Below are 19305 nucleotides of genomic sequence, written 5' to 3' on the forward strand. Positions count from 1 at the left end.
GAGAGAGGAGAAGGAGGCACAGCCAGCAAGTCCAGAGCAGTTTTAATGGGAGTGGAGGCTGTACAAAGGGCAGGACCCACTGAAGGAGGGAAAGCAAGGCCGTGCTGTCCCCCGACTGTGTAGGGGACCTAGTCATGGATACCCTTCCTCCACCTCTGGAAAGAGAGAGGGTGAGTCTCAGGAAGGAAGGAGGGAAAACCAGCTTAGCCCCAACTCCTGGCCTCTATCTGAGCCAGGCCCCAGGACGGAGGGGGATTGCTGGTGTCGGGTGGGGGTGGTCTCAGCAGAAAGCAGAAACGTCAGGCCTCCCCCCCAAAAACATCAAAAGTCCAAAGGGCCCTGGCCCCTCCCCCCCCAGCCTCCCGCCCCTCGTACGAAAAAGTGCAAAACATTATCACAAAATGGGGGTCTCAGAGGGGCCCCTAACCTAGGCTCCCGAGGCCCATGGCCTAGCCCTGCCCTGCCCCGGACACCGCGTCCGGCGCGGTCGGGCTCTGGGCCAAGGGGCCCTCATGGGTGACCCGAGGCCAGCCCGGGCTCAGGCAGGGCTATGTCATGCAGGTGCCCAGCAGGTGCCAACCCCCCACGCTCCTACCCTCAACTCAGAGCTTCCACCGCCCACTGCTTGCCCCCGTGCGAGGCTCTGAGCCAGGACATTGAGCCCGGGGCTGGCTGGAGGGGTTGGCCTGTAGGGAGGGACTGGAGTGAGGTGGGGGGAGTCCATCCTCCGTGCTCCCGGCCTGGGCCAGTGCTGCCTCTACTGCATCCAGCTCTTCACTGCCTGCCTTCAGCTTGACCCGAAGCAGCGCTGCATATGTGCCATAGCGGGATTTCTGAGGTAGAGGGGCAGTGGCTGTGAGCCTGCTCTCCACCCTCTGCCCATCTCACCCCCATCTGGACCAAGGAGGGATGCCAAAAAAGGCTAGGAGATGGCAGGTTCTCGCCCACCTCTGAGGCCCCCAAAGCCTCCAGGGACTGTGACATGATCCCCTGGTAAGTTGGTTACCCTCTCTGGGCTCTCTTGAGGCTGCATATTATAACAGGTAATACTTCTGGAGCCTGGACTAGTTGGGAAAAGTGAGCACTTCAGCACCTGACAGACCTCATCTCACTTCATTACCCTAGTGGGTATGGAATGTCATCCCTGGCCCATAGAAAAGGAAACAGGCTCAGAGGGGTAAGCAGTCTGTCCAAGGTCACCCAGCTGGTCCCATCCTCCTAGAGCCTGTGCCCTTAACCACTAGCCTGAGCCTCCCTGATGGAGAAAGGAGCCATAGGGCGGGAGGTTCACCTCGAACTCCAGGTAGGCCTCCTTCTGCCGCTGCTCGTCAGCCTCCTTGCCCCGGGCCTTCCGGCCCAGTTGCGCAGCCCGGTGCTCTCGCAACTCGCTTGCCATGGCCTTCAGCTTGGCCTCGTGGGTCCGCACCTGCTCCTCCTAGAGGCCAGGAGGAGTGCAGTCAGGGTCACTAGTACATGTAGTGCCTTTGTGCAAAGTTTTTTAAAAAGGTGCCCCATCCTTTGGACAGGCAAAGCACCACGTCTAGGTTAACACCTTCATAAGTGGAGTGGAAATGATTCAGCCTTCATTCACCCCCGCCCCAGGCCAATGTCCTGGTGTGGTGGACATCTACATAATCCCACACCGCAGTCGGGCTGGGCCTGCCCCACTCCATCCCACTGGCACCAAGTGGATGGAGCTGGGGGTACCTGGGAGAGGCGGGTGGCAGCACTGGGCAACAGAGGGCGGCTGAACTTCCTCTGGGAGCTAACAGCAGCTGGGAAGGGGGGTGCAGAGAACATGGCAGCCACCACATTGATGCGAGTAATCCAGGACTGCATCTGCTCCAGGCTCCTGGGGAGACCACACTGCCGCTTAGAGCCTGGGCCCAGGATTCCTGTCCAGGGATGCCTGGCCTGGCTCAGGGTGTGGCCTGGGAAGAAATGAGGCAATCCAGGGACAAGGGAAGGGAGCACTGTGGGAAAGGGGCAAAGCAGTCCAGATGGCAGGAGGAGGGCACTCACGGGGCCTGGAAGAGGAAGACCCGCCAGTCAGCTGTGCGCAGGTAGAAGACATGGGGCCTCTTGCTGTAGTCGCTGGCACGCGTGGCCAGTGCGTGGTGGATGCTGATGGCATTCTTTAGCTCTGCCTCTGATAGGGCCTTCCCGGGCTGATACTCCTCCTGCAAGGGTGCCCATCTTGTCCTGGCCATGGTCCCTGCCCCGCCTAGCCCAGCCCACCCACACTCCCCTGAGCCAGCTCAACCCCAACCCCTTGGGCTGGCCCCGCACCTTCTGCAGGTAGAGGATCATGCCCTTGAGGATCCCGTGGAAGCTCTTCCAGCCCCGCTTGCCCCGAGGTGCTGGGGGGAGGGAAGACAGGTCAGGGGGCCTGAGACAGGCCCCCTCCCCTCCATCCCCCAAGACCCTCCCCACCCAGCCACGTACTCTTCCTGCAGTCAGGGTCTGCGTGCACCTTTCGCACCAGTGCCCCATGCTTGTAGACTGCAGCCCCAGGCTCAGGAGTCAGGTCCAGGAAAGGGCTGGAGCCGCTGCCACTGCCCCCGCTGACCCTCTTGATGACCTTGGGGTTGGGGTCGGCCAACTCAGACAGAGAGCGTCTCAGCTCCTCCTCGTCTCTGCAGGTGTGATCACCTCAGAGGGGGCTGGCCTTGCAGCCATGACCCCCCCTCAGCCCTAGCCTCTGCCCACCCAGGAAAGCACCCCCTTGTCTGCCCCTCACAGGGTGTGGCTCCCCTCAACCCGAGGCTGCTGGAGCCTTATCTCCCACCTCACACCACATCTCCCTAGGGGTAGCTGTGCCCCCTGCTCAGGTGAGATTCCTCTAGGTAGCACATCTCCTCACATGTTAGAGCTTGGCACGGTAGGGCCATGACTGTCCCTTTGTCCCCATCCTCTCTGTTTCTGCACACACACACCAACCCCCCACCCTACTCCACAAGGGCAGATGCACATCTGACTCAGCGGTCTCAACCACACCCAGCAACACCCTTTGCACATAGTTTGTTGGCTAAATGGTGGCAGAAGTAGCTTCCTAGTGATCGCTGAGTAGCTCTTGGTCAGCAGGCTCTGTTATCATCTAAAGAGGTTCTATCCTGTCACTTTGTTGATCAAAAACCTGCAGTGGCTCCCTATCACCTCCCACGTAGAGTCTATGTCCTGCCAACACTGTCTCTTTCTCCTTCCACCCTCCAGCCAGCCAGGCCTGCCTCCTCTTGGTCTCCTCACCCCACACTCATTTCAGCCACCACATAGTTATTTGCCTCCCAGATGTTAACTCCCCTCTCGCCAAATGCTTCCCTTCCTTCAAGGCCTGCCCCAAGTCCCAGTGTGCACGCCAGTCCGGAGCTTTGCCTCCTCTGAGGTCTTGTCTCCTGCAGGTTGGGAGCCCCCAACCCAAGTGACTCATGCCTGGACTACCAGCAGATACCAGCAAATATGAGTGATCGTAGTGACTGTTTAGATGAGGCTTTGCCCCTCAGACAGGGGGCCCCAAGGCTGAAACTGGTCCTCCCTTAATTGGGACTCCTCTAAGATTCAACTCTGAGTCTGTTTCCACTGAGACTGCCAAGAGTAGACAACGTTGTCCCTTGTTCTGTGATACTCTGGATTCCCTAGGACCCGAGAGGGGCCTCTCGTGCTATTGGTCAGGGCTCTACTTCCAGAGACTTCTGCTTTCCCACTTGAGTTGCCAGGGGACCTTCCCTTTATAGTTTCAGCACTCCTCTCCCAGGCCTGCTGACAGTGGCCACCCACCCCAACCTAGCTTGTCATAACAACCCAGCTAGAGAAGAGACACAGAACCCCAAGCCCAGGCAGCCATCTCCAAAGAAGGAAGTGAGGCAGCCTCAGTGCTTCTCATGGCCTCACCCACCTACCCTGCCCCACAACCCAGCCTGGACTCACAGGGGCTGCCTGAGCACTCTCAGCCTCTCGGGGCAGCCCCTTCCCCACACCCCAGCTCCCTCACCACACAACCCCAGGACTCACATGGCCCACTGCAGCTTTTCATTCTTGATGGAGCTGTACAAGGCCTGGTGGGGAGGAACAAATCAGACAGGTATGGGTCATTCCTGGGGGAGGCAAACCATGTACCCCAATGCCAGAGCTCAGAGCCCTCCCTCCCAACTCAGGAGAGGAAACAATGGGGAGTGTGGGGCAGCAGGGGGTGTAATGAGCAAGAACACAGGCTCTGAAACAGAACTGGGACACGGAAGACACAATACTGTGTCACTTCTGCAGAACTTTGGGCAAGTATCCATGGGGAGAACAAACGTAGTAACGGTGTGTAACGTAGGGCAGGCAATCAGCATAGGGCACCCAGGCATACGATCGATGCACAATAAATGGCAGCTGCTATTATCTTTGCTGTTATTTTGAGGGGTCATCCAACCCAGATCCTGGGTGGGAGAAGCACAGCCCTGGAAGGAATAGAAAAGAGCATCCCACGAAGCTCTCCTTTCCCCAGTCGTGTGTGTTGGCCCTGTTTCCATAGGATAAACCCCATACAACATATGGGGAAACTGAGGCCCAGCAATAGGTATTCACTCTGTCACCTCCCTCTCTGGCTAACAAAGAACATACTCTCATGGCTCCTAATCCCTGGGCAAACTGAGCACTTAACCCAGCCCAGAGAGCCACAGCAAGTCTAATGCCAGGATTGCGGAGTGAACACTAGTCTAAAAGGCAGAAGTCTTAGCTTCCAAATCCTGCCCACCCCAAGCTCCCTGTGACTTCCTGAAGCAGTCACTGCCCCTCTGTACATCTGTCATGGGGGACCTGTGGGGGCAGCAGGGTGGTCAGAGTAGGGCATGGGCTCCAGGAGTTGCAGAGGGGACCCTTCTTGGGAGTGGCCTGCAGTGTGAGTCCACAGCTGCACCTCCCACTGTGGGGGCGATTACACCAGCCTGTCTGTGAGTGGGTGTGTCCCCAGCATGTGCGTGTTGGGCTAAGCGTGTGGCGTGTGATGCTGCCTGCGTGAGCTGGGTGCAGTGGTGACGTCGGTGCCTTCTCCGCGATGGGACACAGCCCCCCACCCCACCACCAGCATACCACAGTCACTGCCTCTCTCACTGCCCACTGGCACACTCAGCCACAAGGTTAGCCCAGCATCCCACACATGCACACCCTATCCAGGGGTGGGTACATCTCACAGCCTCCACCCCCTACACGGCACATCCCAGCACACCCTCACTCTCCAACTCTGGCCAGGAGGTTGAAGTGGCCACCCAGATCCAACCCGTCGGCGCCTTCCAGTTCATCCCCCGCCCCCTCGGAGGACCCTCTTTGGCCCACAGCCACGTCTTCTTTCCAAAGTCCTAAGCCCTATCGGTGAGCCCCGTCACGCTCCCAGCTGGAAGACCCAAAGGCCCTTTGCTCTGAGATGCCCACCTAATGCGACGGTCTGTGCCCTTCCCCCTCCAGTCCAAGCCCACTCCTGGCTACCCATGGCCTCTGTCCCTGCTGGGCTTCCCCCGCTCAGTCCGGCCGGTGCCTCCCTCAAGCCGCCCCCTCAGCCCCGCCGCCCTCCACAGCCCCCTCGGCCGCCCCCCAGCCTGGCGTGGGCCGCGGCCCCAACGCCCTCACCGCCTTCTTCTTCTTGCGGCTCTGCAGGCGGCTGACCACCAGGTCGGTGTAGAGCACCGGCTTGAGACTGCGCGAGCGCTGCGGCCAGCCGTAGCACAGGGTCTCGGCGCCGCGGTGGGTGCGCCCGTAGCGCACGGAGCACAGCGAGCGCGAGCGCAGCCGCCCGGCGCTGCTGTGGATGCTGTTGACGCCGATCATGCTGGCCCGGCCGGCGCGCCGCGGCCCCCGGCCATGCCCCCGCCCGCCCTCGGCCCGGACGGCCCGGACGGCCCGGACGGCCCGCGGACGGCTCCCTCGACAGCCGGCGCGAGCGGCCCGGCCCGGCCCGAGCCCGGCCCGGCTCCCACCGACGCACGGAGCGCGCGGCGGCGGCGGCGCTGGCGGCTCTGCGGCTGGGCGCGAGCGGGAGGGGGCCGCCGACGGGGAGGGCGGGCGAGGGCTGGGGGCGGGGACGGCGCAAAATGGAGGCGCCCGACCGCGCGGGAGCCCGCGGCGCGGCGCCACGGGGGCGGGGCCTCAGGGGCCGGCCCGGGAGCGGCGCGGCGACCCGGGCGGCGGCGGTGGCGCCGGGAGCCCCTCGGCCCGCGGCTGCCAAGGTGGGCGGACCCTGAGGGGTCTGCAGCTCCCTCCCGGCTCGTCCGGGCTGGGCACCAGCGGCAGAGGAGGTCGGAACGCGTCCCCTTGGCCGCTTGCCCCCACCCCCGAGGCAGGACGGGACACGCGGGAGGGTGGCAAAGGATGGAGGCAGCCGTGGAATCGCACCAGCCTCATAACTCACCCAGCCGAAGGTGGCTCGAACGCCCGAGGCTGTATGTCCCAACTCACGTACGCACGCCCCACTTTACATAAACCCCAACTAACGAGATCACCAATCCACTCACCCCGACTCGCAGACACAGCAAATTCTGATGCACACCTCAGAATGTAGTCTTTAACTCATGCAACCCCTATTCATGGATGCATGTCATAAATCAGCCAATTTTTAGTATACACCCTAATACACAGAAACACCCAACGTGCACCCCAACTCAGACACACTGTATCGTAACCCCTTAAAGCACAAACATACCCCAAGCCGAAGCCCCTGATTTACCAACTCTGTAAAGCATATATATGCAACTCAACTCAAACATATACCTCAATTCTTTGACACCCCAAACTCACAATGGACACCTCCCACTCTGATATATTCCCAAACTCGGAAGCCTAACACATCCGAAGCTCACAGTCGCACCCAAAGACACTCCTGTGCAGTCACACGCATGTGACGGCCCAGAGAACCCTTTGCCAACCCTAGAGGTTTCAAGTGAGTCCAAGCTTCCTAGCATAAAACCAACGGATCAGAGAAAAGAGTGAACCTACAGGACAGGGACACCCTCTCCTCCCACGCATACCAGTCCCAGTGTAGCTCCCTGTGTAGCTAAACCCCTCAAGTGTTGGCGTCCGAGAGCAGGGCTGGGCAACAAGGGAGTCAGAAGAGCAGTGTCTAGTCCCAGGTTGAATGTAACTGGCTTTGAGACCTTGGAAAAGCTTTTGTCCCATTTGGACCCCTCTACCTCTGGGTCCCTCCTGGGCATTGGTACCAGAAGGGCCTTTGTGGCCATCTGTCCTGGGGTAAGGGGCGGAGCAGGAGGAGGGAAGCAGTGCACCTGTGTGTCCCCGCCCTACGCTGAGACCCCTCCCACCCTCAGTGAATACTGGAGGAGAGGCACTGAAGAAGGCCAATGCAGGGTTCAAGGCCGCCTGATCGTTGGTTTTTGAGAGCCTCCTCCCCTCCCCCACTGCGCGCGGCCCCAACTGCACGCCAGTGCGCATGTTCCGGGGGAGCCGGCGTGCGGGTTGGGGGAGGGGGAGGTACCCGAGCTGAGTCACTAGAGGATCCAGCGCTAGAGCTGGGGGGGGCCTCCAAGCCCCTCACCTCCTCCACCTCCACGCTGCCGACAGGCCCCCATCCCTCCACTCCAGCAACCTCTACCCTACCCCTCCTCCCCTCACCCCCCCCCCCACCTTGAGCAGCTCCCTGGGGAAGTCTCCGCCTTCATTGAGGCCCTCCAGGTTTCCGATGAAGTCTCCACAGGTCATGCGCTTCCCAATGTTCTAAGTGAGGGCACAGAGGCCTGTGAGGGGGGCCTTGGGCCCCAGGCCTTGAAGTCTCTGGACGAAGTCTGTTTTCTGGGTTCCCTCCCGCCAGCACCCCCCCCACCCCCACTCACATGGCCGTGGAGATCGGTGTTGAGTAGCATGAGAGCGCAGGTCAGCGTGTGCGCACCGTCTAGGGGAGAGTTGACATTCAGCCTCGGCCATCTCCCAGGGCCACCTCCCAGGGACTCGTTCCCACAGCTATCCTCCAGAGCCTTCCAGTTCATCTCCTGTCCCTTTTGGCCCATAGTCACACTTTTGTACATAGTCATACTTTTTCACATCCCCATAGTGAACCCTACCTCCTCATGCCAAAGATCTCTCTTTTCCAGCAGATCCCTAAAAGGTACCTCATCCCCAACACCTGCATGCCTCTGTGAGTATGCACTACGCACAAGCCAGTTATGCTGACCAGTGCAGCCAAATCACATTGTATGTAAACCATGGCATGCAAACACACCTGCTCTTCACAACACACCATAGACCAGCAAACACCCACAGTTCTACACTCATGCAGCCATGTCAGCACTGCACACATGCATGCTCACATGCCTGCAAGCTTGTGCATGCATTCACTCCTCCACACACACACTCCTGCACCTATGCACACACATGTGCCCATCTGCCTCAGTGACCACCCCTGCCCCCTGGCTTCCTCACCCTCTGAGGACAGGGCTCCGGGATTGCACTGGAAGTATCTCTGGGAGAAGTGGGCCAGCACCCGCTCCCGTTCCTGGGTCTCACCCATTAAGGCCAGCTCCTTCAGAAACACCCTGGGGATAAGGGAAGAGGGAGCACATCACCCCTACACGAGGTCCCCTAACCAGGCAGCCCCAACTTCTGGCCATGCCCAGCCAGCCTGGGAAGGATGACATCAGGGCAGCTTAGGAGAGGCACAGGGGCTCGGAGGAGGCACACCAGGTCCAGAGAGTGGGGGCCACCCTCCAAAGGCTCACCACCCACCTGAGAGCTTGGTCCAGAGTCATGCCAGTGAAGACAAAGAACTTGAGGTACTCGCCAGCCACAAGTTTGCTGAAGTCATTGCTGTGGGCAGGACAGACAGATAGGTGGAGTCTCAGGAGAAAGGGTCAAGGGGCCAGATGGGGGCAGTTAGCTAGAGGGGATGTGGAGGTGTGACCGTCCGGGATGCATTCTCCCCCCTAACCCTCCCTTCGAAGTCCCAACCAGCGGCTTTACTTCTTGCCCAGGTGCCGCGCCACATCAGCCTTCCTGAAGCCGTCTAGTCGGTAGAGCCTCTTAGCTAGGCGCTGTGCAGCCTCCAGGTCTGCTTTCTGCCCGTTGGACAAGGTGTCTGTGCTTCCCAGGGCCAGCCGCTCTGTGCTGTCCAGCTCTGAGTCTGAGTCGGACACCAGCTGGCTCAGCGGTGGTTCGCTGCCAGGGTAGAACACCAGCTCAGAGGTGAGGCAGTCCCTCTGGAGCCATTTGGATCCTTCCTGGGCCTCCAAACCCAGAAGGCAGAGAGGGCGAGACTGGGGCATGGGGAAAGCCTTTTTCTTTTCTCCAGAGGACACTGTACAGGTCCTATCAGCTGATTCCATACTTACTATCTCTCTGTGGTAGTCCTACATCAAATTTAACCCACATCCCTCATTCTGCTGTGGGAATTTTGACTGCTTCTCCAAAGCTCCCTATGGAGTTCGCTATTAGGCACAGGTTTCCCGTCTCCACGCTGGCCCTACTGAGAACATAGTCCTCTATCTCTGAGAATATGGGCAAAGGTGGGCTATAGATAGGCTGCCAGAGAGGAACAGTGTAGGGTCAAACAATGATTTGAGGGCAGCAGGGACACCATCCCACCCTATGTCTTTCTCCTTCTGGCCTTTTAGGGAGAGGAGCCTCCTCCTTGGTCCTTCTCTTCCACCCACAAAGAAGCAGGCTCTGGGGTAGAGGGGACTAGGGGTCAGCATGCACCTCATTCATCCCCTTTCTCCTCCTCCCCTTCCCTTCCCGCCCAGCTGCTCTACTCGCAAAGCCACCTGTCACCCCAGAGACAGAGGCCGGAAACTCCTGGTTGCTAGGCAACTGTCTCCCCGGCCACCCCCTCCTGTTGCCATGGCTTCATGACTGAGAGGGTAGCTGGCAGAGGGAGAGCAGAAAGGTTAGACTGGTGAGAGGACTTCCTGGAGAAGGGTGAGAGGCTCCTGCCTGAAAAGGGGAGGTGACAGGGGAGGGAGGCAATGGGAGAGGCTGGTGGCTGCACCTTTGAAAGAAGCATCCAGGTGGGGTGGGGAAAGGTCACAAGACTTCTAACCAGATGAGAGGCTCTGCCTGGGGAAGGAAGGGCCTTCCTGAGAAGAAAAGAGGGCATTCTCTGGGAACTCTTCAATCTAGAATCATGGTTCTACTAGTCACTGGATGTGAGACCAAGGGAGGAGGCTGTGAGGGGCTCCCCATCACCGCCAGTAGTAGCCCTCCACATGGAAAAACTGACATCCGCATCCCCTAGCCATTCTTTCAGGGGTCAGGAATATAAACTACATCTTTGCACCGAGGCCCTTTCCCTTGGAGCAGCTGTACCTGGGGCCCCGGGGACCTCAGTTCTGAGGAACCAAAGGAATCACTCACCTGCCCAGGGGTGCCGCCCCCAGCCCAAAGCTGTCCTCTGAGTGGCAGGGACTAGGGGGCTCCCTCCCTGGGGCCTGCTTGGCTCCAGTCTGTGCCTCCTCTTCTTCCCTTCTCTGTGTCCAAGGCCCATCAGCAGCGGAGCTGGTACCAGAATCTGGCTCAAGAGGTGCAAGTGGGGCAGGAGCAGGTGGGTCAGGCCGGGGAGCAGGGGGTTGGGGAGGCAGCTCAAAGGTGAAGAAGGGGCTCTGGGTTGGGCCAGGTGAGGCCAGGGCCTCCAGCGAGGCGAGGCTGGTGTAGGAGGTGCCCTTGGCTCGGTGTGACTCCAAGATGGCTTCAAACACACAACTGAAAGAGTCAGGCCCGTCAGCTGAGGGGCTGGTCCCAGGTAGAAAGGGCACAGGCGACTTCAGAGGCCCAGGGTGGGGCATCCGGGTGCCTGTCCTGCAGGGGCAGAAGAGTCTCGGATCAGGGGCCAAAGGACAGTTCTTGGGTAACATTTTACTGAATTCTCATATGACTCTGTGAAGGGGATTATCACCTCCTTCTCACAGGCCACTAGTCTTCTATAAAAGCCACCTAGGTAGGGAGTCCCCACTACAGGCTGACCAAGCTATTCAGTCCCCCTGAGGCACCCCAGCCTTACCCATCCCTAGCACCCAATCATTTCCTCTCTTCCTTCCTGCTAATCTCCCTTTCTCCTCCTCCCTGATCCTCTCCCCTCCTGCCATCCCATTTCTATTTCTGGCAACATCTTAGGAGAAGAAGATGAGGCTCCAAGCTGCAGTGGGGTGTGAGACGGAGAGGAAAGCCCCCACACTCCCCACTCTCCTGCCAGGATCCAGGATCCGGGTTGATGCTCCCATGCCCCCAGGCTTGATTCTGACCCCTCACTCTGCCTCCTGTTCTTTACTGGAACCCCCTTCCTGCTCTGTCCTGGCTACTCCCTACCCCATGGGCTCTTTCTGAGAGCCCCCCACCCACATCCCCAGCATTCTGCTAGGCCTGGGGCCTCTGTCCTGAATCTCCAGCTGCATCGCCCTGTTACACCACTAGCTTGGTCCTGACCCTCCCAGGCCCACCCTCATCTTCCCCTCCTGTCCCTTTGACCCCAGCTCTGCCTTTGGGCCAGCTCCAAGGAACAGGCCATGTTCCTGTCCCACTCCCCCACTCACCGGGCCCCCTCTGAGGCCTCAAACACCTCGTCGTCCACATCCTCTTCCCCACCTGCCTCGTCCTCGTCCTCGTCCTCATTGTCACTGCCCAGGCTGGGATAAGGGCCAAGGCGTGGACTGGGACGTGGGGCAGGTGGGCGGGCAGTGCCAGGTGGGCCTTCAGAGCTGGGCTGACTCTCGATGGCCGAGTCAGCCTCCTCTCGCTCAGCCAGCACCTCATCGATGTCGGTCTCGCGGTAGCACCTCAGGGGCACCATGTCCAGGTCCGTCTCGGAGTACTTGGCTGCTCGCCCCACAGCCACCCCAGAGCCCTGCCCTGAGCCCACCCCAGGTGGAGATGGGGGGGCCTGCTCTGGGGGCTTAGCACCTGCAGTGTGCATAGGCATCCTGGTCAGGAGGTTATCCTGCTCAGCTCCCTGTCTGGATTCTGTTCTAGGAAGGAGCTCTTTCCTGCTGCCTCTTATTGGCAGGAAGTTCTTTCACTGTCTAGCCACCATTCTTCCTGCTACAAACTCAGCTTGTTCTTGGTGCCAGTGAAGCTCGTTTCAAGTCAAATTGTTGTCAAATAACTTCAAGGGGCCTGAGGGAGACCAGCTTCTTTTGTCCTTTATAGAATGACCCTTGATATCCTGCCATCCCCTCTCTCCACAATCTAGCTTCCTCCAGGTGCCCAACCCAGCCATGATCCCCCTGACCCTCCATCCTAGCACAAATGGGAAATTTGAGGCCTGGAGATTCATTAGTCAACTTATGAGCCCAGGAAAGGATTGCGGGGAGATTTAAAGGAAGGCTCCCTACTGTGCCTCAGCTGCTGTGGAGAAGGCCCTGCCCTGTTCCCTTTGCCTCAGTCCAGGATCTTACCTGAGCTTGGGGGGTCCAGGGAGCCATAGAAGAATTCCCATTTGGCTCGAGCAATTCTCTGGGCATGAGAGGAGACTTCCCGGGGGGAGGACCAGGTGTCCCCCTAAGCCAGGGAAGGAGAGAAAGACACAAGCACCCAGAGATAAAACCATACATACAAAGACACAAGAACACAGGACCGAAACACAGAAAGAAAACCACACAGGGACAGATAAAGAGGTACCAAGGTGCAGGGACAAACATGGAGGGCAAGAAAGAGACAGATTTAGGAGAAGTAGAAGAATTTGGCATGAACAGCAGACAGGCCCAAAACTGCCAAGGGGCCAAGCCTTGCCCCTTTGCTGGGGCTCTGGGGTTCCAGGGGGCCCAAGGGAGGTCACTTACCTGGTTCAGGAGTCCACTGTCAGCAGGTCCTGGGAATAGCTTGGCCAGGTGCTCAGAGGGTCCCCCCAGCCCATTGGGGAGAGAGGAGTAAAGGCCATCTGCCCCAACCTGAGGTTGGGCTGCTGGCCCATGTATAAGGCCCTGTCTGTCAGGCAGAGCTGAGCCTCCACCAGCTGGGAGTGGGTCTGATGTGGATGCCTCTAGCCGTAACTTCCGGTTGGAGCCAGGCCCCAGGGCTGGGGTGGGCCTGGGAGGAGAGACCCCACCCAGGTCCCAGCTCCGACTCAAGCCTCCAGGAGCAGGTAGCCCATTTAGTGGCCTCACACTGGCCTTCTCCACAAAGCGGAATATGACCACAGAGCTCTGTGCCCCCGGTGGGGGCTGCCCAGTAGGTGAAGAGGGTGCCCAGGGTGAGGGAGCAACACGGGGTGAGGGGGGGCCACGCAGGGGTGTACAGGGTGCTGTCACACGTCCCAGTTCCCGGCCTCGGGGACCAGGACCTGCCACCCGCCGTAGCAGGGAGCCTGTGCTGCCATACATGCTGGCTGGGGGACTTTGTGGCACTGGGCCTTCGGGGAGCCAGCGGCGTGGGCATCGTGGTGGGGAGATGGCACAGTCGCCCTCCGAGCAGAAGCGCATGGCACCCTGGGCCATGCTGGGGCCTGGGGTCAGGCTGGGGGGGCAGGGATGGCGAGGCCAGGCGGGGAGTGAGGGGGCAGCATGCTCTTCGGACAGGCCTGCAAGAGAGGAAGGGGAGCAGAGGGTGAGCTGCAGGGGAGGTGGATGGGCAGGAGAGCAGAGACAGAGAGGGGAAAGCTGGATGGGCCATCTAAGCGCCAGAGGCTTAGCCCATCCTAGGAATGTGGCATCATTAACCCCACCCCTAGCTAGAAGTGATCAGGCCTCCTACTTGGGCTACTTCCATGAAGGCCTGAGGAGAAAAGAATTGTATCCCTAATGGGCCCCAGGCTCTCTTCCTTCTGTCTGGGGGCTGTGAGCATCACCTTGGGAGGAAAAAGGAAGCTATTTCAGAAGTTGAGTGAGTTCAGAGTCCCTGTAGCATTTTGGAGGTACTTCTGGTGGAGGAGGGGGAAGGCTGGTAGCCCACCCTCTGGATCAGGAGTCTCAGTCAGTCTTAACCATCATACAGCCATGCCCCCCACCCCAGAGTCTCTCTTAAGGAGGCCCCTTACTCAGTGAGAGAGAACTTAGGCTTCCTAGAAGGAAAGGCAGGATGATGGAGGGGGATGTTATAGAGGGATCATGAGGGGCTGAGAGGCACATGGTGAAGGGGAGAACTGAGGCCTCTACTCCTAATGTATACATGCTGAATGGGAAAGGGACATTCTTGTTCTCTATACAGGTATACACACTCATACATACACACACACACACAGAGACAAATAATATCAGTACACAGTTGAACATATTCCTAGGCAACACCTCCAGCACACATGGACCCAGGCACACACACATACACACACATACACATTGCCCAAAGACACACCCTCATACACTCTCACAGTCATAACAAATATGTGTGTAATGGAAAGGCACATGCTTATTTTATACACATACTGTCATCAAACAAGAACACACAAAGAGACACCCAAATATACACACAGGCCCTCATTCTCCAGTGCACACAGACACAGGCGTATTCAGACACAGAGACCTACTAGTCACACACAAAAATACAGATGTACCTCACACACATACTTAAGCAGGAACACACACACCCTCTCCCCCAACCCCCACCAGTCACCTGTCTCTGGGTGGGAAGGCTGCACCAGACCCTGTCTCTCCTTCCCTCTTAAAAGAATGACAGATCTTGTCCAACCCTTAAAGGGGTAAAGGGGCCCCTGGTGGCAGTGCAGGGTAGGGGCAGAGGTCAGGAGCAGCAACCCTGCCGGGCAGGTTTCTGAAGCTCAATGGGGGCCCAGGGCATCCCCACTGCAGCTCCGACAGGAGCTGCCTCAGTACTCACCGCTGCTCGCCTGGAGCTGGGGCCGAGGAGAGGCGGGGAAGAGGCTGGGCCCAGCTCAGCTGTGAAGGCAGCGCGGCTCCCGCTTGCTCCCGCTTGCTCCAGGCCCGCCTGCCTCTCAGTCCCTCCCCCTCCCCCCTACGCGCGGCTCCGGCAGAGCTAATCCCCCCCACCCACCCCCCGCCCTTTTCCGGCCTTGAGCCCGGGAGGCTGGCCCCCCTTCCCGACGCTAGGTCCCTGCAGGGCTCTCCCGCCAACCTGAGACCCGCCCCTGACGAGGCGGAGGATGTATGGAACCCCCAGTTCTGTTCCCAAGACCCTCACGTGCCCCACCCCAGTCGTCCCTTGCCTCCACCGCCCCCCGAGCCACACGCCGGACCCAGCTGCACTCGCGTATCCCGCTCCAGACCCCACGCGTGTCCCTAGGAGGTTGCCACATGACCTGTTACATGCCACACGCGCTCCCGCCCCCACGAGCACGCGTCCGCGCCAAGCACACCGTATGGGTGTAGACCGGACCCGCCCCCTAAATCCAGGAGACCATCAACTTATGGGAGAGAGATATGGGGAGAGACCAAACCCTAAGAGGTTCTGCGTTTAGGATCCAGGAGACCCAACCCTGACCACTCGCCCAGGATGCAGCAGGAGGGATGTTAGACGTCAGAAAGAACTTCCTTGCTGTCTGAGTTAGGTGTACTGCCTATCTGAGGGCAAAATGTTAGACGGGATGACGCCAGGAGTGGAGGAAGTGGGGAGCAGGCAACCCTTGTGCCCTTGGCCAAGGTAGAAGGGGGCCCAGCTATTTTAGGAAAGCACTGCCAGAGTTACGATGGCAACTGCTCTCCTTGGGTACGCCAGGGCATGCAGGTGGTGACCTCGGAAGAAGGGGTCCGTTCTGGCAGTCAGGGGGCGCGAGGACGTGCGCGGCGGGGGCGCGCGGGGCTCACCGCGGGGAGGGGCGGCGCGGGCTCCGCGTGGTGCTGAAGGGGACAGCGCCAGATTTGTCGCACTGCGCAGGCGCAGAGGCGCGAACAAAGCGAGGAGGAGGAGGAGGCGCGCGTCCCGAGGTGGTGCGCGCCTACAAGGCTCTATCTTAGCGGAGGTCGGTTCTCCCACCTACCCCCTCCCCAAGCAGGCTAAGGAAGAGGAAGCAAGCCCCTCACCCAAATTAACTCTCTTTGGTCCTTCCCTGCTGCTGGCTTCTCCCTTCTTGCTGCATTGGGGGGTGGGGGAGGGTGGAAGGGATTCTGGGAAAACTAGGATGCCTGACTTTTCTATCGCAACTCGCTTGACCCTGGACAAGACGCGTCCTCTCCAGGGCCTCGGTTCCATCTTTAAAATGGAGCAACAGCACAGAGCTGCTCACCTTGCAGAAGTGCCCGAAGCCCTGATGAAATAATGGATGGGAAGCGTTTTCGTGATGCAGAGGGAGATGAAGAAGCGGCTGCACGAAGGGAGAGCGCAGCCCTGCTAGGGGGCAGCTCTCGGCGACAGCAGTAACCCTCAGCGTCCTTCACACCCTCCCCACCAATGGATGATGGGGAAAGCACTGCTCGGGTCCCCAGAGCGGACCCCGGAACCAGGAACTGCGGACGCGGTGAGAGGGCCGCCCAGAGTCTGAGCTTAGAGTTGTGGCACATCCCTGCCCCAGAGCGGGCCCAGCCCCAAATCCCACAACTAAATCCCCAGGTCAACCGAGGAGTGGTAGTCCTGGTGGGCTGGGTTGAGCACTCATTCTTCTCAGGACTCTAGACCTCCTGGGGAGAAGATAAGGACCCAGCTGGAGAGACAGTCCTTCTTAGCTCCTTCTATGTCTCTCCCCTCGAGGTGCAAACCCATTCCAAATCTTCTGGGAGTGGACGGGGCTGGACAGCTCTGTACTTCACAACTAACCAGGAATGAGAGGTTTGGGTAAGTTTGCTTGATGAAGGAAGAATACTTCTAGCTTCGCCCATTCGATTCATTCAACAATTATTGGGCACCTACTACGTGCCAGAGAGTAAAAGCCTGGATAGTTTCTCCCCATTTTTCAAAGTCGCTAAGCGCGATCAGAGGGCAGAGGGTAGGCCCAGAACCTTGGAGTCTTGGCTCCGCCCCTTCTGCGTTTGGCTTTGCCTGCTCCTCCCATCACCACTTCACTCAGAGGCGGCCCCTGGCCCAAGACGAAAAAACAGCCAGTCTCTTCTGCACCATCGCGTTCTCCAGCTTCAGTTCTCAAGCCCTGTAGCCGAGAAAGCGAGATCTGATGTTACGCCATCTGTCTGTTCCGCTCTCAGTTTCGAGATCCATCCGGAACGCTTTCAGATAGGATCCTCAGTGAGACCGCACTCGATTGAATCGGTCTGTCTCTGCAGCCCAAGGAGGCGGATTCGCTGAGGCCGCTCCACGGCCAAAGCGAGAAGACCTTACTGCGCACGCGCAATAGGCAGCCGATGGAGCCACCGATGGAGCCGTCCGGAGGGGAGCAAGAGCCGGGAGCCGTCAGGTACCGAGCACCGGAGGGGCCGAGAAAGGGAAGAAGGACCAAGGGGAGGGGAGCTGAATTGGGCCGTGTCTGGGGGCCGTTCTTAGGAGCCCGGGCGCAGAAACATAACCGAGGCGGACTCGCAGGTGATAGCGGCCCGGGACGCCACCGCCACCGCCCCTTTACCCGCAGGCTCCTGGACCTGCCTTGGGAAGACGTGCTGCTCCCACACATCCTGAGCCGGGTGCCGCTGCGCCAGCTGCTCCGGCTGCAGCGCGTCAGCCGGGCCTTCCGGGCGCTAGTGCAGCTGCACCTGGCCGGGCTGCGCCGCTTCGACGCCGCTCAGGTGAGCCGGGGGCCAGAGCCCCGCCTCGTCTGGGTACCGCCCCCGCCCCGCCTCCAGCCCAGCCCCCAGCCCAGCTGTCTACCCTTACCCGTCCTCCCGGGCCTACAGGAATGCCCGGGAAGCGAGCCCCCCTGCGGGAAGTACTCTCAAAGGGCAGTACCGGGTATCAACTCTGTAGGCACTTGGGATCTCTCCTGGGAGAGCAGATGGCAAGCCCCGAGGGCGGGTTGCCCCGGGAAAGAACGCTTCAGGTGCGGAGAGGCGGCACCCGCCCCGCCCCCGGGACCAGCTGAGAGTCGAGGTGCCTCCCTGCCCGCAGGTGGGACCGCAGATCCCGCGGGCCGCCTTGGCCTGGCTGCTGCGGGACGCTGAGGGGCTGCAGGAGCTGGCGCTGGCGCCGTGTCACGAATGGCTGTCGGACGAGGATCTGGTGCCGGTGCTGACGCGGAATCCACAGCTGCGGAGCGTGGCGCTGGCCGGCTGCGGGCAACTGAGCCGCCGCGCGCTGGGGGCGCTGGCGGAGGGCTGCCCCCGCCTGCAGCGCCTTTCGCTCGCGCACTGTGACTGGGTAGATGGCCTGGCGCTGCGCGGCCTCGCCGACCGCTGTCCGGCGCTTGAGGAGCTGGACCTCACCGCCTGCCGTCAGCTCAAGGATGAGGCCATCGTATACCTGGCGCAGAGGCGCGGCGCGGGCCTCCGCAGCCTCTCGCTGGCAGTCAACGCCAATGTGGGGGACGCCGCCGTCCAGGAGTTGGCTCGGAACTGCCCGGAACTCGAGCACCTCGACCTAACCGGCTGCCTCCGCGTCGGGAGCGACGGCGTCAGGTGCCTGGGCATGGCATGGGATCGGTGGGTTGGGAAGAAAACAATCACTTAACTTCTGGGTTAGGGGCGGGCTGTAGCTGTCGAAAGGCAAAACTGTGGTGTCTGGATTTCTCTGCTACCACGGCACCCCCATTCAGACCAGGAAAGGCCTCTAAGATTGCCTAGTCCATAGAGCCCATAGTAAAACAAAAACAAAACAAACAAACAAAAAAACAACTTTTGAACCAGTATTTACACATTGGCAGATTTCACAGTCAGATTTCTGGCTTTTCTTCAACAAGAGGAAAACCTTGAAATCCTGGGCGGAGCTGAGGAGCAGTTCTCCCCTTTAAGAGGCAGGAGGAAGTCTCGGTTTCACGGGAGACATTGAATGTATGACTCCATTTGGCCCCCTCCCTCGTTTATGGAGGGAAAAAGTATGCTGAGTTTGAGGGAGACAGGGGCTTGGCTGGCTCCCCCACCGCGGGCGAGGCGGCTCCTGGCCCCTAGCCTCACCCGGCTCCTCCCCCAGGACTTTGGCCGAGTACTGCCCGGCCCTGCGCTCGCTGCGGGTGCGGCACTGCCACCATGTGGCCGAGCCCAGCCTGAGCCGCTTGCGGAAGCGCGGCGTGGACATCGACGTGGAGCCGCCGCTGCATCAGGCCCTGGTGCTGCTGCAGGACATGGCAGGCTTTGCACCCTTTGTCAACCTGCAGGTCTGACTTGCCTGCGAATGGGGCACAGCTGGACTGCGTGGCGGGGCCTGACTATGAACTATAGGGAAACTGGACCGTGGGAGCCTCTGGATAGAGGTGGATGCCCTGCCCCACCCTGGAGCTTCAAATAAAGAGCTTTTTACCCCCTCTTGCCTGGCGCTGCTGCCCTGTTGGAGATAAGGGATATGAAACTGGGAGACAAGTCAGACACAGTACCCCAGCACCCCAGTTCTGAGCAGAAATGA

At 59.8% G+C, this 19305-nt stretch overlaps 2 protein-coding genes across 5 annotated transcripts; one reads left to right on the top strand and one right to left on the bottom strand.

The window, feature by feature from the left end:
• Window positions 1–25: 25 nt before the first annotated feature.
• On the bottom strand, window positions 26–16370 carry PSD (pleckstrin and Sec7 domain containing). Of its 3 annotated transcripts, none has more exons than XM_055299983.1 (17): window positions 16097–16370; window positions 12747–13483; window positions 12363–12465; window positions 11502–11868; window positions 10330–10770; window positions 8941–9135; window positions 8707–8787; window positions 8404–8516; window positions 7818–7876; window positions 7612–7701; window positions 4009–4052; window positions 2446–2636; window positions 2290–2360; window positions 2023–2180; window positions 1708–1852; window positions 1292–1435; window positions 26–833 (listed from the first exon to the last, which is right to left on the bottom strand). In XM_055299983.1, the coding sequence occupies exons 1-17, from the start codon at window positions 16368–16370 to the stop codon at window positions 603–605; spliced, it is 3444 nt and encodes a 1147-aa protein (XP_055155958.1). In that variant the 3' UTR covers window positions 26–602. The 3 variants fall into 3 exon arrangements, with proteins under 3 accessions (XP_055155958.1, XP_055155959.1, XP_055155960.1); XM_055299984.1 differs by lacking the exon at window positions 16097–16370 and adding an exon at window positions 14734–14842; XM_055299985.1 differs by lacking the exons at window positions 26–833; window positions 1292–1435; window positions 2446–2636 and having other exon boundaries at window positions 1714–1852.
• A 215-nt stretch (window positions 16371–16585) lies between these two features.
• FBXL15 (F-box and leucine rich repeat protein 15) lies at window positions 16586–19211 on the top strand. 2 transcript variants are annotated; one of them, XM_055299986.1, is made up of 5 exons: window positions 16586–16641; window positions 17085–17215; window positions 17387–17540; window positions 17860–18365; window positions 18877–19211. In XM_055299986.1, the coding sequence occupies exons 2-5, from the start codon at window positions 17163–17165 to the stop codon at window positions 19064–19066; spliced, it is 903 nt and encodes a 300-aa protein (XP_055155961.1). In that variant the 5' UTR covers window positions 16586–16641; window positions 17085–17162; the 3' UTR covers window positions 19067–19211. The 2 variants fall into 2 exon arrangements, with proteins under 2 accessions (XP_055155961.1, XP_055155962.1); XM_055299987.1 differs by lacking the exon at window positions 16586–16641 and having other exon boundaries at window positions 17095–17215; window positions 19061–19211.
• The last annotated feature ends 94 nt before the right edge of the window (window positions 19212–19305 follow it).

Source organism: Nyctereutes procyonoides, unplaced genomic scaffold (genome assembly GCF_905146905.1).
Source record: "Nyctereutes procyonoides isolate TBG_1078 unplaced genomic scaffold, NYPRO_anot_genome, whole genome shotgun sequence".
Lineage (NCBI taxonomy): Eukaryota > Metazoa > Chordata > Mammalia > Carnivora > Canidae > Nyctereutes > Nyctereutes procyonoides.